The sequence below is a fragment of the Dromaius novaehollandiae genome, chromosome 3 (assembly GCF_036370855.1).
Source record: "Dromaius novaehollandiae isolate bDroNov1 chromosome 3, bDroNov1.hap1, whole genome shotgun sequence".
NCBI classification, from domain to species: Eukaryota; Metazoa; Chordata; class Aves; order Casuariiformes; family Dromaiidae; genus Dromaius; species Dromaius novaehollandiae.
In genome coordinates, this window is record NC_088100.1 from 81,880,291 (window position 1) to 81,898,326 (window position 18,036).

The window sequence follows — 18,036 nt, forward strand, 5'->3', positions numbered from 1 at the left end:
ATTTGGGTTGGAACTTTGTCCTTTATATTAAGTATATAGCCTATGGTCAGCAAAATCAGAAGAATGCATTACTGTGGTGCTCTCTTAGTCATTTTCAGTGTGCAGTAACGGAGTGTGAAAAATCTGTCTCAAATGCCAGCAAAGCTCTTCCAGAAAACAGAGGTTCCTAAATGTTACCACCTATTCACTAACAGTAAAGGGAGTGTTTCAGTAAATCCTTTTGAATTGTACCCTTAAGCTAATCACAAATATGTCAAATCTGTAAACAACATCCAAATAGGAACACTAATTATTGCAAAGAATCTAATTATGCAGTTGTTGTTTACAGGCATCATTAACCAAGCATATACATATGTTTCACTAATTGTGTGCTGTTTTGTCACTAAATTCTTTTCAGAAGCAATCTGATCCTGAGTCAAACAAATATAAAATTAGTACATCAAATACATCCCCCGTTAAAATAGCTGACCAATTAAAAATCTACTATTGAATGAGTGAATGTATCAGAAATTTGATCTCTGATTTAAGTTAGAAGGGGAAAACCATACAGTCAAACAGAACAATAAGATAAAGAAGTTATTTCAGGAGATGTGCCATATCAACTTGAATGTATTGTTGTCATACATCTGAAGTATGCCTTAATCTCTTTAATGATGGAGAAAAGCATTTATCCAGTGAGGCCTTTTCTATTTATGAAAGTGCACTCATCTTTTCAAAACACCAGAGTGTTTTTAGAAGAAAGGGTGGACATTTGCCTTGGTGCGGACATCTTGGACGTTTCTGGTGATGTTGTATATTTTCTCTAGGTATATAAAGTTGTCATCTTTCAAACTTCCCTCCCCCGAGTCTGACCCTCCTTTCTGTGAAGTCCTGTCTGTGAAAGTGACCCTAAAAAAAAAACTAATATACATTTGCCCTGAACAGTTCCCCAGGAGAGGACATTTGGGCAGATTAAGAGACAGAATGGGTGAAAAATGTTTTGTATGTCCAAGCTGAATTCATACTGGATTGGAGTAATTCCATCCTATCCAAAGAAGCACAGGTGAGACATTATTCCCAGAAAGAGCTGAGAAAAGGAGGGAAATAAAAGTTAAAATTGCATCAGGTTCCGCAATAATGTTGCAGCTGGCACCTTGCTCTTGAAAATGATAGGTGCAGAGAGAGCAGGAGATGCACCAACTTCCTAACCTTTGCAGGGGGTAGGAAGCAATGCTCATTTTCAGCTTTGACTTTTGTTGGTTTTCTTCCTATTCCTTCACTGATTGGAAAGGTCTCTGGCACCGGAAGAGCAACATGAGAGAGGCTGCCAGGTTTCTTCCTCTCTATTTAAAAGGATTTTAGGAAGACTCATGAAGTGCTTTTAGTCTGAAGGATAAGAAATCTCTCACTTGAGTGTTTGGAAAAGAGATTTTTCACAAGGAAATGAGTTTAGATGAAAGGTTCTGTGCTTTCAGCCAGTGGTAGAGTGATGGAAGCTGCCTTATTTCCATACACATCAAAATAGCTTATGCTATTCCTAAGCCAGGAGAGTAGGTACCTTTCTCCTAGCCTTTTGTTTTTCTGTTTTGTATAGAAACAGAGGTGCTTAAAAAGAGCATTCATTTTCAAAGACAATGTTGTTTTTGCGTTTCTGGTGTATTTGTCTTTTTTTGTAATGGAAGGTGTTTGTTTTCTTCCAAAACCTGAGTTCTCTTTACTTTCTTTGAAACTTGGGTTGAGATGCACATGTGTTTTCCTTCCATGTCTTCAGTGTGTTGTGGGGGGGAGGGGGGGAATCCTTTCTATCAATATGCTTGAAAAAATTCTGCTCTGTCTTTTCCATCTTCGGTTTATTGTTTGAAGAAATATAGTAGAGGATTTCAGTTTGGATGCTGTTGTGAAAAAAAGTTTAGATTTGTTTCATTCAGCTATGACCAGGACTTTACCGGACAGAGGCCTTTCTGACTGGGGACAGGAATTTGCAATATTTCTTTTACTGGAAATACTGAGGCAGCAATGAGATGTGGAATATGGCCTGAATCTTGTTCAGATTTATGCTGAAACCTTACTGGTGTTCCCTTCTGGGGCCCAAGACAATTGGGTTTTAGATCTTCAGAAGACAGCATAAACATAGTTTAAATTCTTGACTTTTTTTTTTTTTTTTTTTTTTGAATACTGACACTTCCTCATTATGTTAAATTAAAAAGGCTTCAGCTTGAGAAAGTAAATCTTATTTGGGAAGAACTCTCAAAATCTGCTCCTTCATGATTAAATGGGAATGATCAGTTGTTTATGACCATAGATGAAGGTGTAAAAATTCTTAGGCAGGAATGAGCAGAGTGAGCTTAGCATGGGAGAAGAGGGTTGGGGAGCAGACCAGATTCTTTGACTCAGCCCTGTCTGTTTTGCATCCATTCTTGCTGAGAGCACTTTAGGGGATCAGGAGTACTTATCTATGGTGGGCTGTGGAGAGCTTCTCCTATAATGTGGAGGGTGTGCTCTAGGTTATGCTCAACCAAACTGAAAATATGAAATTAAGTGGAAATGGGATTCTTTTTTCCTGAAACAGGTTGGTGAAATTTAGTGTTTAAAAAGGTAGATTTGCACCTATAATGGGTTGAAGAAATACTAGTGTATTGTTTGACAACTGTGTACAAATATGCAGGGTTATGATGAGATTAAAAAAAAAAAAATCCAAATGTACATAGATGCAAGGGAAAGGTCTAAGGCTGATGTTCTACTACCTTTGTAGTTCTGATTTATGGCACACTTAGTTTTTCCAGATGCCATGATTTTTTTTTCCCAGTCATTACACAGAACTGTCCTATTTCTAGCCTGTGCCCTGAGCATGTACACACACTACTGCGATTCCCTGCCCCCCCCTCCCATTTGGTTTAGTGGAATTCGCTCAGTGGTGGAATTCGCTCAGTGCTCATCTCCATTTATAGCTAGTCATAATTTCAGGTGACCAGAGGAAAGCGTCTGTGCACTCTGTTTCATACAGTGAAAGGCCCTCGTGTAGCTGCTTTCAGCAGCAGAGCTTGGAATTTATGAAGTTATACCACTGGCTTTTAAGCATGTTAAGGTCTTGCATGATTTCTGTTATGTCTGGGACTCTTCCAATCTTCTGATGGAAGGGTAAGGATGTATAAGGCAAGATTTTTTTTTGAGATTCTGTGGCTGTCTCTGACTGGAGGGTTCTCAAACAGGTTTTACCACTTAACCTAGCAGTGCTTAAAGATTTCATGAAGTATTAAATGTGAATCTTAAGGGGGCCATCAACAAATGTTCTTCAGTGGCTCTTCTGTTTCTTAGAAATTCCGGATAAGTTCTAAAAATACTTGTGTAATTTCTTAATGTTAAATCATTATTAAAAGTGGCTATGAATGGGTCTTGATGATGATGTACAAATTGGAGGGAACTGAGAAAGCAAGTCATTTTAACTGTCATCTGAGATGAGTTGCTGGAGAAAAGTTGATTATGCTGGGTTTTTGTGTGTGTGCGCGCACCTTTAAGTAGCAATGAGCTTGAGTTAGTGCGGCTTCAGAGGTAGAGATCAACTGCATTCCTCAAAGAATAATCAGACATATGGAGAACAATGTGGATCCTCGAGACCAAATTTTGGGGTGAGAGGCATGGAGAAAGTCTGAATATCAGGGCAAGATCAGGCCTGTTGTAGGACACTAAGACAGAACAAGTTAGACGATGTTTGAGCAACCTCTAAAAGTATTGTACAGACAGTATATGCAGAATGGCTTTTCCTTTTTCTCCATTTAAGAAACTACACATTTAAATGTATTCAAAAGAAATTACATGTTGTAAATTACACCTTGGATAGGAAGTATCATTTTCCCTTTTGCCCTGGAATTTGGCTGTCTTCTGTATTGCTTTTTTGTAGTCTCTGCTGTATTAGGAACTATTATTTTTTCCCTTGCATTACACATGCGTTATTTAGTGGATAGTTAGTGGCCAGTGATGCTGCAACCCAGACTTGTGTGTGAGTGTATTTACTGTAAAAGGTGTCTTTTACTTAAATTTGAGGACCTGTATGACTGCCAGTTGTAGCAAAGCCAGTAGAGGGAGCAAAAAGCTAGCCCAGCCCAGAGCCGATTTGGGGAATAGTGAAGCAATTGAATTTACTGTGTTTCAAAATGACCTTCTTTTCCTGATCTATGTGGAACAATGAACTGTTCTAGTGCTCATACTGAGCCATTGACAGGAGTTTAAGGTGTGCTAGAAATGTAGAGGTAGCAGTGTGTACCTTGTGCATATGTTTGCATATACAATTTTGGTTTTTTGCTTTTCTTCCTTTTTCTAGGAATGGGCCTTGACAAAGGACAAGTCAGTGAAACACATGGATTTGTGCCTTACTGTTGTGGACAGAGCACCTGGTTCACTAATAAAACTTCAGGGTTGCAGGGAAAATGACAGCAGACAGGTTAGTATATCATGAATGCACACTGTAAGCAGTGGAAAAACAAGTATTGTGTGTGAATGAGAGTGTAAGAAGGTGCACTGGTAATAGCATTTTCTACTATGTCTTCTACTCTTCACTGTCTCCCCTATTGCTTGTGTGTGCAAAATTAGAATGTGTGACATCTGGGCATACCAGCTCCAGGAAAATGCTTGTGTACTGGGCTTTTCCTTTTATAGGCAAGTGTCCATGTTACATTAACATACAGAGCAGTTATCTCAAGATTGGCCTTATGTAAAGGTTAACCCAACAGCATTTGTGTGTAACAGTCTTCAGTTTGTTGTGTCTGTTTTTTGAAACAAAATATATATTCCAGAATGTATTTTTGAAAGATCTCCTTCCATGAAGCTTGAAGATGAAGAAGCCTCTCAGAGGAGGGTAGTTTAGCTTTTCTTTCTCCTTTTCAGCTGTGACCAGCCCAAATTATACATGAATGTGCATCTGCAGTGGTGGACACCTTATTTTACATAGCATTTGAAGTAATAAGAAAAGGAAAACATTATTGAAAATAGGGAGAAAGCAAAGGAATGAACAAGCTTTATAACAGCACTCTATTATTAATGCAGCATAGTTGCTTCATTTATTTGCCATGCATAAGTAAAATCACATTTGCAGAGTCATACCATCTTTTTGATCTAGTCCTGTGACAATTCATCTGTTTCTGCAAAGTCATCAGTTACGATCTTCTGCCAACTTCCTTGCTTCTGTATCTCAGTATTTACAAACAGATCACTGAAATGTTCGAAGAACATTCTCTCTGTTTTACAGATAAGGAAACCAAAGGAGGAGGATTCTCTTGACCAGGTTTAAAGACAGAATGAGTCACAAGTATCGGAGAAAAGCGTGTGTGTGCATGTGTGTCTTGTACTTGGGCTCATCAGTAAACACTGCTTTTATGGACTCTGTTCTATTATCCCTAGCATCACCTTGGGTAACAACTTCTTGACAGCAGAGATTAAGTGGTTGTCTTCCATATATATGAAGGGCATCTGACTGATTTCTGGATCTCTGTAAGGTTGCCTTTGATTGTGCTCTCTGCTTCTTTTTGTTCAGAATTGTACTGATAGTGATATTGTGGATGTGTTGTAATTTTTTTCTTCACATCAAGGGCTTTTCACACAGGCATATATGGTGTGACAATGTATTTGGGAAGAACTCAAATGAAGAAAAATGACTTGTTGCATTCTGTATCTAGTGCAGTGTTTTAGCTGAATGTGAATAGCTGTTTTTGGCAAGGCTTGTGGTAGCTTAGATGAGCATTGAATATATACGCTACATACTATGGTTGCAGTATTCAGAGCTCTCCCAAGCACAAGCTAGGGAAGGATATGAGGATTCAGACTTCAGAGGACAGGATGTGCAGCTCAATCTTTTTTCTGCTTTTATAGCTTAATGTTTTTATTTTCTCTTCCAGAAATGGGAACAAATTGAAAGCAACTCTAAACTCAGGCATGTTGGCAGTAACCTCTGTCTAGACAGCCGAAATGCCAAAAATGGTGGTCTCACCGTTGAGGTCTGCAGTCCTTCTTTGTCACAGCAATGGAAATTCACACTTAATCTGCAGCAGTAGAAGGACTTACATGCAAAATGCTGTTTCAGTTTGTAGACTTTGGGCAAAGTTTTGATTGCATTACTGATGTATTTCTTAAACTTTCCACGGAACTTATATACCTCAGTATTCCACCTTCATCTGAAAGTAGGAGAGCGCTGAAGCAGACACCAGGGAACCGGGTGGACTTGGAGCACTGCAGTGACTTCACTGAACATGACTGCAGCACAGTTCCTGTTTGGTGTGAAGACTTTAACAGTTCCTTTGTCTTCAGTTACATACTTGCACAGCAGAAAATCAACTCTAGGAACAGCTGATGTATAATAGAACATGGATCTCAAAAAACACCTGTGGGGAGCAGGGTATGGGAGGGAGGGTGGGAAAAACTACTTAGGAGAAGATCATTTGAAATCTCCATTTGCTTAGAAATCATTGTTTGTGGTTTCCAGAAACAGAAGTGTCATTTTGAAAGGTTTTTTTCCTGTGTGTACTTGGTATATTTGAATATGAACTTTTCTATGATGGACTCTAAATATAAATATATAAAATATATATAATCAGCTCCCAATGATTTATATCAATTTTCATCATCCTATAATTATCAACAAAGTGATTGACATATATAACCAGAAATTGAATTGGAATGTTAGGAGAATGAAACTTTGAAGGTGCAGGTTTTGTGCTGCTGAGTATGATGTCCGTGGTAACACTGGATGCTTTTGCTTTGCAAACTGGATCTACTTCTTAACACTTCACCCTCACTGGAGATCATGCAGCTCAGGAGGAGAAAGAAAATAGCAGAACAAGCTGGTGTATCTGCGCAGACTATTGCTTGGATTGTTTATTCCAACTTGGAAATTCACAACATGTGCTCTGGGCATCTGTAAACTTTTACTTGATGTTTGTGTTGATCATTTCTGTAGTACTTTGTCTTTAAAATACTTCTTCCTTTGTTTAAAAAACACTGTATAAACAGTGCAGATCTTTCACAGCTGCAGCCACGCAGGTTCAGCACTGTTTTATGCTGGGCCTAATCGGAATAGTTTCTTTGTCTCAAACTCCCCTTTTGAGTTTTCAAAGTAAGATAAATAGTAACATTACTGTCTACAGATAGCACAAGACCTTAATTTTAATTTGCAAGGATGAGCAGCTACATAATATCTCTGAATTGCACTTGCTTAACTTACAGACCTACTACTGGGGAATTTTCTTGAGCTGTGTTTCTTTAAATGGAGTTTTTGAATGGATTCAGGCTTGGCTCTGGGAATCAGTCTGGATACCAGCAGATCCTATATGGTGTTTTTTAAATGTAGAAACAATCCATTTTAAGTCCAGCTGATGTAATTTTTTTATTAAAATAATACTGTCAAAGTTGACCCCAACTTTGACCTGTGCTTTCTTAGATTTGCGTAGAATATATACTTTTTTATTAAGCAAATGCTTCAGTGAGCTTTTACAATAAAAAGGAGAGGTAAATAAGTAGTTCCAGCACTAATAAGCAACACAGCCTAGACAAAAACTAGTGCAGATGTGCAGTGTCAGGAAATGGCTTTTGTAAGATTATGGATCTCAGAAAATGTAGATGATAAACATTTACTGTACTGTAGTATGCTGGTACACTTTTTCCTTCTTTTTTGTCTCTGGAAATAGAATAGTTCCTGATTTTCAGTTTCCTTTGGCTGCATTTCTACAGTAGGTGTAAAGGTGGTACTCTTGTGGGCAAAATGGCTTTAACTGTGTCAGTAAATGTGCCCATAAATCCCATGTGTGCGCATACCTGTAAGTCTTGCATGTCTGAAGCTGTGACTTGCAAGTACCTGCATCCCTTTTGAATGGGAACATTAAGGGAAATGGTATATCCAACTTCTCTCATCTATCATTTGACTTTTTCTATGAATATTTTTTTTTTGCTTTTTCACAGTGCACTTCCCCTGAACTTGCCTGTTTTAGAGGCCATACAGCAGATAAACTTGTTTTCAGCTTTTAGTCTCTCCCTAGCTGTAGCCTTTTAACCTAGCTGAGAATTTGATGAAGAATGTGATTTACAAACAGCAGTGGATTTCTACTGCTCTGCAAAGTAAATGCTGAAGTATGGGCTCAGCAGCAAGTCAGTTGTTTGCAGGTTTGGAAAAATGGAATATAAATAAATAAAATCCATGCAGCCTCTGCTCTGGATGTTTTCCAATTGCAAATTTGATCATAGTAAACATAGTAGTAATTGAAATCAGAAATTGCAATTCTGACCTGCCTCTTAACTCCAGGTCAGAATAATTAGTAAAATTCCCTACTCCACCCCTTAACCAAGTCTTGAATGTCAACGTGTATCATGTAAAGTAGAAATATTTCTCTAATTCCCCACAGATGCTGTGCATAGGGATTTTAATATAGGAACTGTATGTTTTACACAGCATTACTTTTCTTTGAGAGAACAGACACAAAGTGGTATCTTTTTGTTTTGTTTACATGACAGCGTGCCAAAGTTATTTACTGTGATTTTAGGGAATTTTAATGTTTAAGAAATCAGCCTATTTGAAAGATAAATTAAGAGCCCTTGAAGCAAATAGTGATGGATTCTTCTGAGAACTTTTCTTACAGTCTTCAGAGCAAGAATGGTAACACGTTTGTTTTGCAGATTTTCAAGACATAGTCTGGAAACTTTTTTCAGTTGGTTTGAAAAGTCTGCTGTACAGAGCTTGTACTTTGTTCATTTTATAGATGGAAACCATCCTTGAAAAATTGTTTAACTTAAATAAAGAAGAATGCTTTATAGAAAAGTTCGTGGTTGCTAATTTAACTGAGTGAAAGCAAAAAGTCTCCCTGGAGCTTATAATTTGAAGCGACTTCCGAATGCCTCAGTTGACTTGGTTGTTTCATAAAGTTTGTATTTTAAAAAAGTGTGTGTGTGTATACCTGGGTGTACACTTCTATTTATGAGGAAAAAATGTTGCTTGTATTTAAATTAATGTGACAACCTAAAGGAAATGTCTTAATTTAGAGCCTGTTTTCCTTTGAGTGAGTTAACCCTGATTGTAGTCACCTGAAAATACTGGTAAGGGCAGGCTGTTTGTGTGGGGTTTTTTTTGTTTTGTTTTGTTTTTTTTGTTTTGTTTAGGCCTACTGTAGAGACTTCTACTATCCCTCTTTTCACTGTCAAATTACTCTTCCAAAACAGTAAGGCCTCCTGAAGCCCAGCAGGGGAGACTCAAGATGGGGGATTCCAGCAGTTGCCCTTGCAGCTGACTTGAGTGCCTGTCCTCGTCTGCTCCTATGCTCCATCAGAGCTTCCCCCTTCCTTAATCAGCTGTCTGTGGTGTGTTTTGAGCTGGAGCCAAAATACTCTGCATTAGATAAAACCCGAACACTTTAAAGTGTTGGTTTGAGGTGTTTGTTTTTTTTTTTTTTTTTTTTTTTTTTTTTGAGTACTCCACAGGTCTAGTTAAGAAAGCTTGCAACCAAACCATTGGACTGGTACGACTAGAGGGAGAGCAAATCTTGCATGGTGGGCGATGAAAAGCTGGGAGCATGAGAGACAGGAGAGGCTGGGTCTTCGGCACCTGCTGTTGTAGGAAGGACGCAGGGTGGCCAGGGCCCACAGCTTGGTTAGATGGTCACCAAGGCAGAGGTGGGCTGCAAGCTAAGCAGGTAGGGGAGGGTAAGACACTCTACAGGAGGGTAAATGGAAAGCAGGAGAAGGAAGCAAAAATCTTGTCTGTGACACTTCATCCAGCTTCAGAGGCTCCTATGTCACTTCTTGGGACACATCCTTCTTTCTCACTATTAATAGTATGCAGGAGTAGGGCCTTTGCTCCTGCTGTAAGAAACTTAGCTTTATAGCTGGCCTCAAGGAGATGACCAGCTGGCATACCATGCAGGGGCACTTGTAGGAAAGATTTAAACACTTCCACCCTTTCAGTTGTATTGACAGGAAGATTGTTCCTGTCAGGCTGGAGGAAAGGAGAGTTCTTGACTGCAAACTTCCTGTCCCTCTATGCAGAAGCCAGTAACTAGCTGGCACCTTTCAGAAAGTTGAAATGAAATCAAATGGATTTTTTTGTAAGAAGGTAGACCACTGATTACAATTAATGCTGGGAGAGAAAAAATTGGCTCTGTCAAACTGCAGTAAACAAGAGAAACAGCCTTGCATTTACAGATGATATTTGAGAGCTCAAATGAGATTTCTCCATCTGAAATGCCACTTGACACTTCTGAGCTGACAGGTAACAAACATGTAACTGTAGCAGGCTTCTGGCAGTCGTAGCTGTTAATCTAATCCAATGTTAAATGTAGATGTCTTTGTCCTATGTCTCTCTGTCTAGAGTCTTACATATTTTTGATGGGTGCTCTTTCCTGTAAACTACTTAGTTTAAGTATCTGGACTGAATGAACTGTCCAGCAGATTTTTTTACTTCTGACCAAAACTCCATAGTTTCTTTCCTCTTATTTCCAAATATAGAGATTTTCCATTCAATGTAAATTCTCTGTTGGAATTTCAGGTCATGCTTCTTAGCCTGATGTTGGTTGTTTGTATGCATAGCTTTACCCTGCTTGCCTATCATTATGCATAAAATGAGATATATTGATACCCTTTTTGTAATGGAATCTTGAATATTTCCTCTTTGAGATTTAACCAAAATGTTTTTTAAATGCAGAATTTTCAAGAAGATGCCTAAGTGTGTTTGGGAAAGTAGCTGAATATTGAGAGAGATGAGAAGTTTATAAACTGAGATAAGTTGAGATAAGGACTGTTGTCTTGTTTGAGGTGGGTCCTATGGTCTGGTCCCTGCCTGGAGTGCTACTGCCATAAATTTAGTTATTTTGAAAAGTTCTATTTTTGTATACAAATATCACTGTCTATCCTGTCTTACTTGGGTTTATATTAAATGTAGATATACTATAAATTAATGTGGTCTTGAGTCACATGCATGCATTGGCAGTGTCCTTATCTAGCCTGAAATACAAGGAGTAATTTCAGAGCAATAATTTGTTGTAGAATACTCCAGCAAGAGGTTTGTTCCTGTCTAGAATGATTTTAGATGAATAGAAACGATTGAAAAAATAGTCTGGGATAATAGGCCGTGATTACAGAATGAGCACAAATGTCAGGGTGTATCTTTTGTTAGACTGCACATTTTATTTACAGCTTAACATCCAATAGCTATTTTAAGATCCATTAGTAATCAAGCTTGAAAAATGGGAATAAAGTCAGTCCACAGATGTTCTGTCTGTACAGCTTTACAAGAGGTTGTCTGAATGGGTGCAATGTACCCTTTTTACTTGATTTTTTGCAACAAAATCATATTGTTGCTCTGTATGTGGAAAGAGAACTGCTTGAATTCATGTCCCTATTTCTACCAAGCAGATATCTTTTCTATGTCTTATTATTATTATTACTAAAAGGGACCTGGAAATCAGTAAGCTTATCCATGTTTTCTACCTTACTTCCATATTATCTAAATCCCACCTTCAGTGACCTCGGCTTTGTGGTTTAAAAAAAAAAAAAAAAAAAAAAAAAGGGGGGTTAGGAAATGACTATAGTGTGTCTGTTTTGGTTGTATGGTGAGCAGGTTGTTTCTGAATTGGAGGTCAGGGCTGTGTCACTAAGAGCTACAAAAACCTGGAAAGATGCTGTCCTAGTGTCCTGTTGCCTAGGTAAAAAAAAGTGGAAAGAAAAGTGAAGTGGAAGGGTCAGAGAAAGAGGCGCACAGTGAGGAGGAGGGTGTGGAGAAGCAGCTGCAGAGCTAAGTCCCTTGCCTCAAGAAACTCAAGGTCCCAGTTTTTTCTGTCTGGACTCCTTAGCTTATATCTTGCTATGTAGTTGTCTCATCTAGTTGATCCAGGCTTTAACAGGTAGGAAGACACAAAGGGTGGTCAGAAGAAAGGGAGGAGAAAAAAGCACGATAGAAACCTTAGGTTTCCTTTTTCTAGAATAGCATCACTTATGGCATGGTTCGCATGCCAGTAAATCCATAGTCTAAGGTCAAATGAGATCTAACTCTTCCGCACTCTGCAGTGTAAGCTATAGCATCTTCAATAGCAATATTTGTGCCACGTCCTCCAGCTTCTGCTTGGATATGACCTCTGACAAAAGCATTCAGCCTCGTTCCAGGCTGGATGTCTTGCTTCAACTCCCAAACATTTTGTCTGCTAATTAATAATTTCACTACTAGGAATGTTCTCCCTCCCACAGAGCTGCTAGTCTGATGTCCTCAACTCTTAACTTTTGCTTTTATGGACTGAGCCTCTTAAACTGGCTGAGAGGCAGGTTTTCCAGACCATCAGTTGTTCTTGCAGTGATTCTCTGAGCTATTCCTAGGTCAGGTATGGGCTAGTAAGGAAAGAAAGGTCCTCTGTAGTGGAGTAAAAGCTCCAGTGAAACTTCTCTTCGCTCCAGCAGAAAGAGTATTGGGCCCTTATGGCTGTTACTTCTGTAAGCTGCCCACTGATGCTTATCACTCATGTTGGACTTCAGGGCTTGCAATAAAGACAGATAGCTTCTACACAGTGCTCTGCAAGGCTCTGAATCAATAATCCTGAGGGCAGTAGATCTTAACTTCCAGCAAATGCAGTCCAGTAAGATGAATTTGCATGTGGCCTGTAGGTCATAAGATAGTCTTTTTCTGTGTGAGAGCAATAAACAAAGCACTTTAACAGAAGTCCATGAGCAGTGCTTGCAGGCTGCTGATCTGAACTGGCAATTTCGAAAGTCTGTCAGTTTGCTTAGGGGGATGACCCAAAAACTCTGCTTGTCCAGCTGGAATCTCTGACCTATTGTGGTGGTTCTTTATTCAGAAAAGGAGTACGTGGTGGAATAGATAAGTGTTTACATGATATTCTATGAAATTTTGAGGTGTGGCGAAAATGGAAGGAGAGAGGCAGACATAGCTAAAATGCAAACTAAGAGGCACAGAGCAGATACCATGGCCCACTTTATATCCCTGCTCATTTGATTCTTCATCAGCAAGAAGCAGGGACCGCCTTGGTCCATCTGATTTGAGCTGGAAAGGAATGGTTCCTGTACAAGAGCAGGTTACCTGGTGAACACTAATGAGAAGATGGATAGGGAATAATTTGTTCATTGTTCATCCTAAACAGTGAATGAAAGGGTGAAAAAGCATGTAATAAGGTACCAAGTTTAAAACAGAAGTACTTCACACTGCTGATAATTACTCCCTGGATCTTAAAGCCAGAAGTATGTATGATTCCAAAAGCTGGTACACTATTTTACAGCATGCACCAGGAAGTCTTTCAGTCAGAGGCTCATAGAAGCTGGAAGAGCAGGTAGAAGAAATATTACTTGGTGGTGTTCTCATTCCTTTGATCTTTCCTTAGGCATTTGCTGTTGTTGGAGCCAGGATATTTGATTATGTGGTCCTTTGGACCATGTTAGCTAACAGTTTTCAGCTGAAATGCCCTGAGCAGCTCACACCTGAACCTGGACGAATACAAATACTTAAATGCACAGCAGGTTAGGCAAGCAAGTGTCTCTAGGAAGGTGCAAGGTGGCAGTGCCAACTGTGCGTACCTAGAAGTAATTACCAAGCAGCTGATGTTTAATGTGCTCTTTAGGGAATCCCATCTCCAGCTCTTGTTTCAAATGTTACCTTTCTTTGCTACAGCTTACTTATGAAGTGTTCTAATTAACATCTTGCCTAAAATGTGAAAAGGGTTTTGGTTGATCTCGTAAATGTAAAAGGCTGCAAAAAGACTTAAAATTTCAGACTTTTTTTTAGAAAGAATAAACATGAAAAAAATCATTCTAGAAAGGGTTAGGAAATGAATTTTTGTAATTATTAATAGCAGAAATTTAGTGCCTTCAGGTCAGGGATCAAGTTCCAAATGCCATTTTAAGAATTTTCTTCCTTTCCAAAACTGCCACAGATATAAAACCATAAGAACCAGGATTTTTCGATAAGGTCTTGGGTGGAAGACAGCATCTTCAACACTTTGACGCTTCATTGCACAGTCCCTGAGGGCAGTCTTTGAGAGCTCACATAGCTTTTTTCCCTTTGGAAGTTTTTCATGGACTTTTCAAAACATGCCATGGAATTTTCCGTTAGCCTGAATGTAATGGTCTTTGTGCTGTGCCTGAATTTAGACCTTTATTTGCAGCTCTTGGAGCAAGGCTTGTATGAGTTGATGAATATTCTCACCTGGCACAAAGGGGTCCAGGTCTAAGTAGCCTGGGCTCCATTGCAACATAAATGATGAAAAGGGGAAGTGGCTATTGCAACCGGAGGGCCCCTGCATGGTGTGAGATGTGGTGGCAACCAATCCCACCATTTTTCTTACTGGCAGTACTTTACATGTTTTGTGACCCATTCACATGCGGGTGAAAAACACTTTTTGGCAATGAAGCTGAGGACGTGCAGAGGCTGTGTGGAAGAGAATTGAGCCTGGCAAAAGTGAGCAATGCTTTTGGAGCAAGGACTATTCAAGTGACTTTCCTGAAAATTAAAAAAAAAAAAAAAAAGAAAGAAAGAAAAAAAAAAGGGGGGGGTGGGGGGGGGAAGAAGCATTTATTTTAAGATGCTCACTTTCTTCTCAAAGTTACTTAGACCCAGCTAAGTAAAAGGTCATGGGGACCACAAGGGGTGGGTCCAAATCCATGTGAGCTGAACCTGACCTTTTAGCCTAATTCCCGTCTACTCCATCCATTCTGCCTTTGTCTAAATATTTGAACCGGCTGTGGTATGCAGGTATGCCTCTCCTCCTCCATCTGGGAAGGCTGGAATAAGCATAATTGCAAACATGTTCTAAACATTTTGTCGAGTTTAGGTTAAAACATCTTAGCAAAAGCTCTGTTAATGAACTGATCTTTTCTGTGTTGTCAGGGACTGACTTTCAGGGCACAGGAGGTTACTGCTCTTACCCATCAGGGAAACTTTGAGGGGATATTAGTCACAAAGAAGTTTTCTGAGCATAAGGCATCCATAGAGAAAATCCTTTTCCATAGGCACTTTATACAGTACCGTTATTTCTGTGTTTATTTACACGTATTAATCCACTGCTTTTTTTTTCTGGTGCAGGTAGCCTTTCCTTTCTGCACAGACCACCTACTGTTTGCCCGCCTCCCCCAGTGGGGAGAGATTGAGGTGTATTTCTTGTTGGCAGCTGTTTTCTTTGAGTCAGTGCCCTGGAGCATCAGCTTCCTTAGGAAAGCCAGAGATGGCAGCAGGACAAGTTACCTGCTGACTCCCCTGTTCCAATTTCCTCCTTTTGGCAGAACACAACTTGCTTTTTCTCGCAATTATTATGGGCTGCAAAGAACAGCTCTTAAATTAGCCCTGAAGAGGTGGAAAGGTAGAAAGCTCGCTGTGGGGAGTTCGGTTTGATGCAGATAATAAGCACAAGTTCTACCTGACTTGTCTGAACCATGTCATATGCAGAACCCTCCTTAGTTTGTTTTTGTTGTTTTAATTAGCTTTTGGCAGCCATGCCAAATGCAAATCATGTGTGTTTTCCCAACTGCCATTGCTGCAAGTTTACAGCACAGACCTCCAGCCAGAGCTGGACTTGGATGGCTCAGCTCCATGTAGGGAGCATCTCACGAAGCCCAAGGCCCGTGTGAAGGTATCTAATATCTGAAATGTCTCCTGATACTCCTCCTAGCTCACCCTTTCCCAGACGCTCCCACTCCACCTTATCCCCAAAGCTTCATGCAACTCTGAGCAACCTACAAACCTGCTGCTGTTCTTGCTGCTTGCTTGTGATGCTCATGTGCTGTTTTGCCTGTGCCATGCTCTCCTTAGCGGCCCACAGAAGCACACACGTGCGCAGCCCCTCTGAGAACCGAGAGAGGCTGAGTCAGGGCCCCTCAGCCTTGGCGTGCTGACGTGCCCCTCTGTGGCAAGGGGCCTGGCTGTGTGACACTGACTCTGCTACTGTGCTTCTGCTGGAGAGGGGCTGACTACTTTTACGGTGCTTGGGACTGTGGATTTTTTGTGCTGCTCCGACCTGAGAGGATGCCCCTGAGGCGCCCCGTGGCGCGTGCTGCAAGGAGAAGCAGCCTGGAGTACGTCTCACCGATGCTGAGGGGAGACGAGGCAGCGCACAAACCCATTCGGTGGCCTAGGGTGCAGGATTTAGGCCACTTTTCCACGAGGGGTGATGTGCCCTCCACTGAATATCTCAATCCCGAAGCCCTTCAGCCCTGAAGAGTTGGCAAAAGAGGAAGGGTAAATTTTCCATGGGCTTGTAAATCCTCTAGGCTTTAGGTAAGATGTTGTTCACTGTTTGCAATGAGGGGAGATAACTTTACAGCCACCCATTTTAAGTAAATCTGCAATGACTTCTCCTTGCTGCCTCAAGGGCTGCTGTCTTAAGAAGACAGAGCTGCACATACATTTATGGGTGCTTCAGCCTTTGTGTAGGATCCCAAAGAACAGCAACAGCAGCAAGTCTCATCCACTGCTGATTTTCATTAACCAAATGAGAAAGTGGGTTAAGTTACCTTGGGTAAGCTATGGTGGGGCTGTCATTGCTTGAGAAGCTCTGTCAGCTGGGAAAGGGCATTGTTGTCTTGCAGCATTGAACCTAGTAATGCTATTAATAACTCCTCGTTATTAAAAAAAAAGAAAAATAGGAGGGGAAAAAGTGCTTGTTTCTCTCTTTCTGTTCCAGTTTTATCCATTTTGGTAGCTTTGAAGCTATTTGGGTATTTGCAGCATGAAAGCAGTGCAGGTATTTGCTCTGCAAGGGGAGTGTCGGTCAGGACCAGCAGCAGTAAAACTGAAGAGATGGGTAGGGTGAGCATACAAAGAGAAGAAGAGGGGGTTGGTCTGGGCTTATTTGGTAGTTAAATCTTTTGCACAGGCATGAGGCTGGGTCCCCTCTGCGTAGCTGTGGGGCAGTACTTCCAGCACAGCTGAGGTAGCAGGTGAGGTCCCTCAGCCCAGTTTCGTTAGACGCCTGGTCTCCCTCGCTCAGGGGGTGCGTTTCCTACCTCATTGCACAAGGACAACCCTGGCTGTAAGGTCCAAGAGTGAGACCAGCATTCAGAGGCTTAAAGTGAACATCCTCCTGCCCTGGCCAAGTCTTTTGGTTCCTGTTGAAGGAGATAAACACTGCAGACAAGGTTTCTACTGTGACTGTCTTGTCATTGCTCCTGCGGGCTGCTCTTTTGGGAAGTAACTGGAGAAACATGCATCCCAGTGCCTTGTAAATTGGCCACAATAAGTGGTTTACAACTAGTCTGCTGAACCACCATGCCTCCATAGATGTTTTCAATGAAAAGCTGGTGATGTTACTGGGTAAATCAAAAGAAACAAGTTGTTCACGGTGGCCTGTGGTACCAAAAGCTCAGGAGTGTCTTCTGCTTATTGCACAAGCAATAAAAAAGCCGCTGTTAGCTCCCACTGTGTGCATTTGAGTGTCCACACTTTGTGTGTGTGTGCTGGGAGAAGGTAGGTATATTCTGTGCAATGGAAAAGCAGGTTCCAAAATCAATGTGCTGCACAATGCCTTGAAATTGGCTGCTAAAATTGGCCCAGTTAAGAGAGAATACTGCTAAATATGGATGACTTGTTTAAATTGTCTCTTTACTGCACTGGCCATGACCACTGCAGGGAATGCAGACATTTAGCAACTAGTGTGAGTACAGTAGAGTTTTTCTAGTGCAATCTTGGCTGCAGCAACAAAACATCACTTGATTAAAAGAAATAGAATCTCTCATATTCTAATATTTTTATTAAACCCAACTTGCAGTATTTAATAGCATTGATTGCTCAGTTGGCTGTAGACTGTGGATTTTCATCCACATTTGGTTTAGCAAATGCTTGACGTTATTCTTTTTTTGTCTGGAAAAACAACTGAGGAACCCAACAATGGCATGTCTGAAATTGCCTTTCTGAACAGAGCTGTGCTCTATCTGCTCTGTATTAATCACTAGATGGGAATAAAAGGGGTGATTGGCTGAACACAAAAATGTTTTGCTAACCTAGTTGTTGGGATATCTCTTTTCCATCCAGGCTCAGAAATATCTCTGTAGGAGGTGATGGTGGGTTGCTGGGCACAGTAATGAAGAGAGAACTGAAAA

The 18,036-nt window shown here is 40.5% G+C and overlaps 1 protein-coding gene across 1 annotated transcript in view; it reads left to right on the plus strand.

Moving 5' to 3' along the window:
- GALNT2 (polypeptide N-acetylgalactosaminyltransferase 2) overlaps positions 1-8,776 on the plus strand; it is a 99,708-nt gene extending 90,932 nt beyond the window's left edge. Inside the window, exons 15-16 of the mRNA XM_026117264.2 lie at positions 4,298-4,417; positions 5,868-8,776. Of these exons, the coding sequence (XP_025973049.1) occupies positions 4,298-4,417; positions 5,868-6,023 (276 nt within the window). The 3' untranslated portion in view covers positions 6,024-8,776. The remainder of the gene's footprint in view (positions 1-4,297; positions 4,418-5,867) is intronic.
- The last annotated feature ends 9,260 nt before the right edge of the window (positions 8,777-18,036 follow it).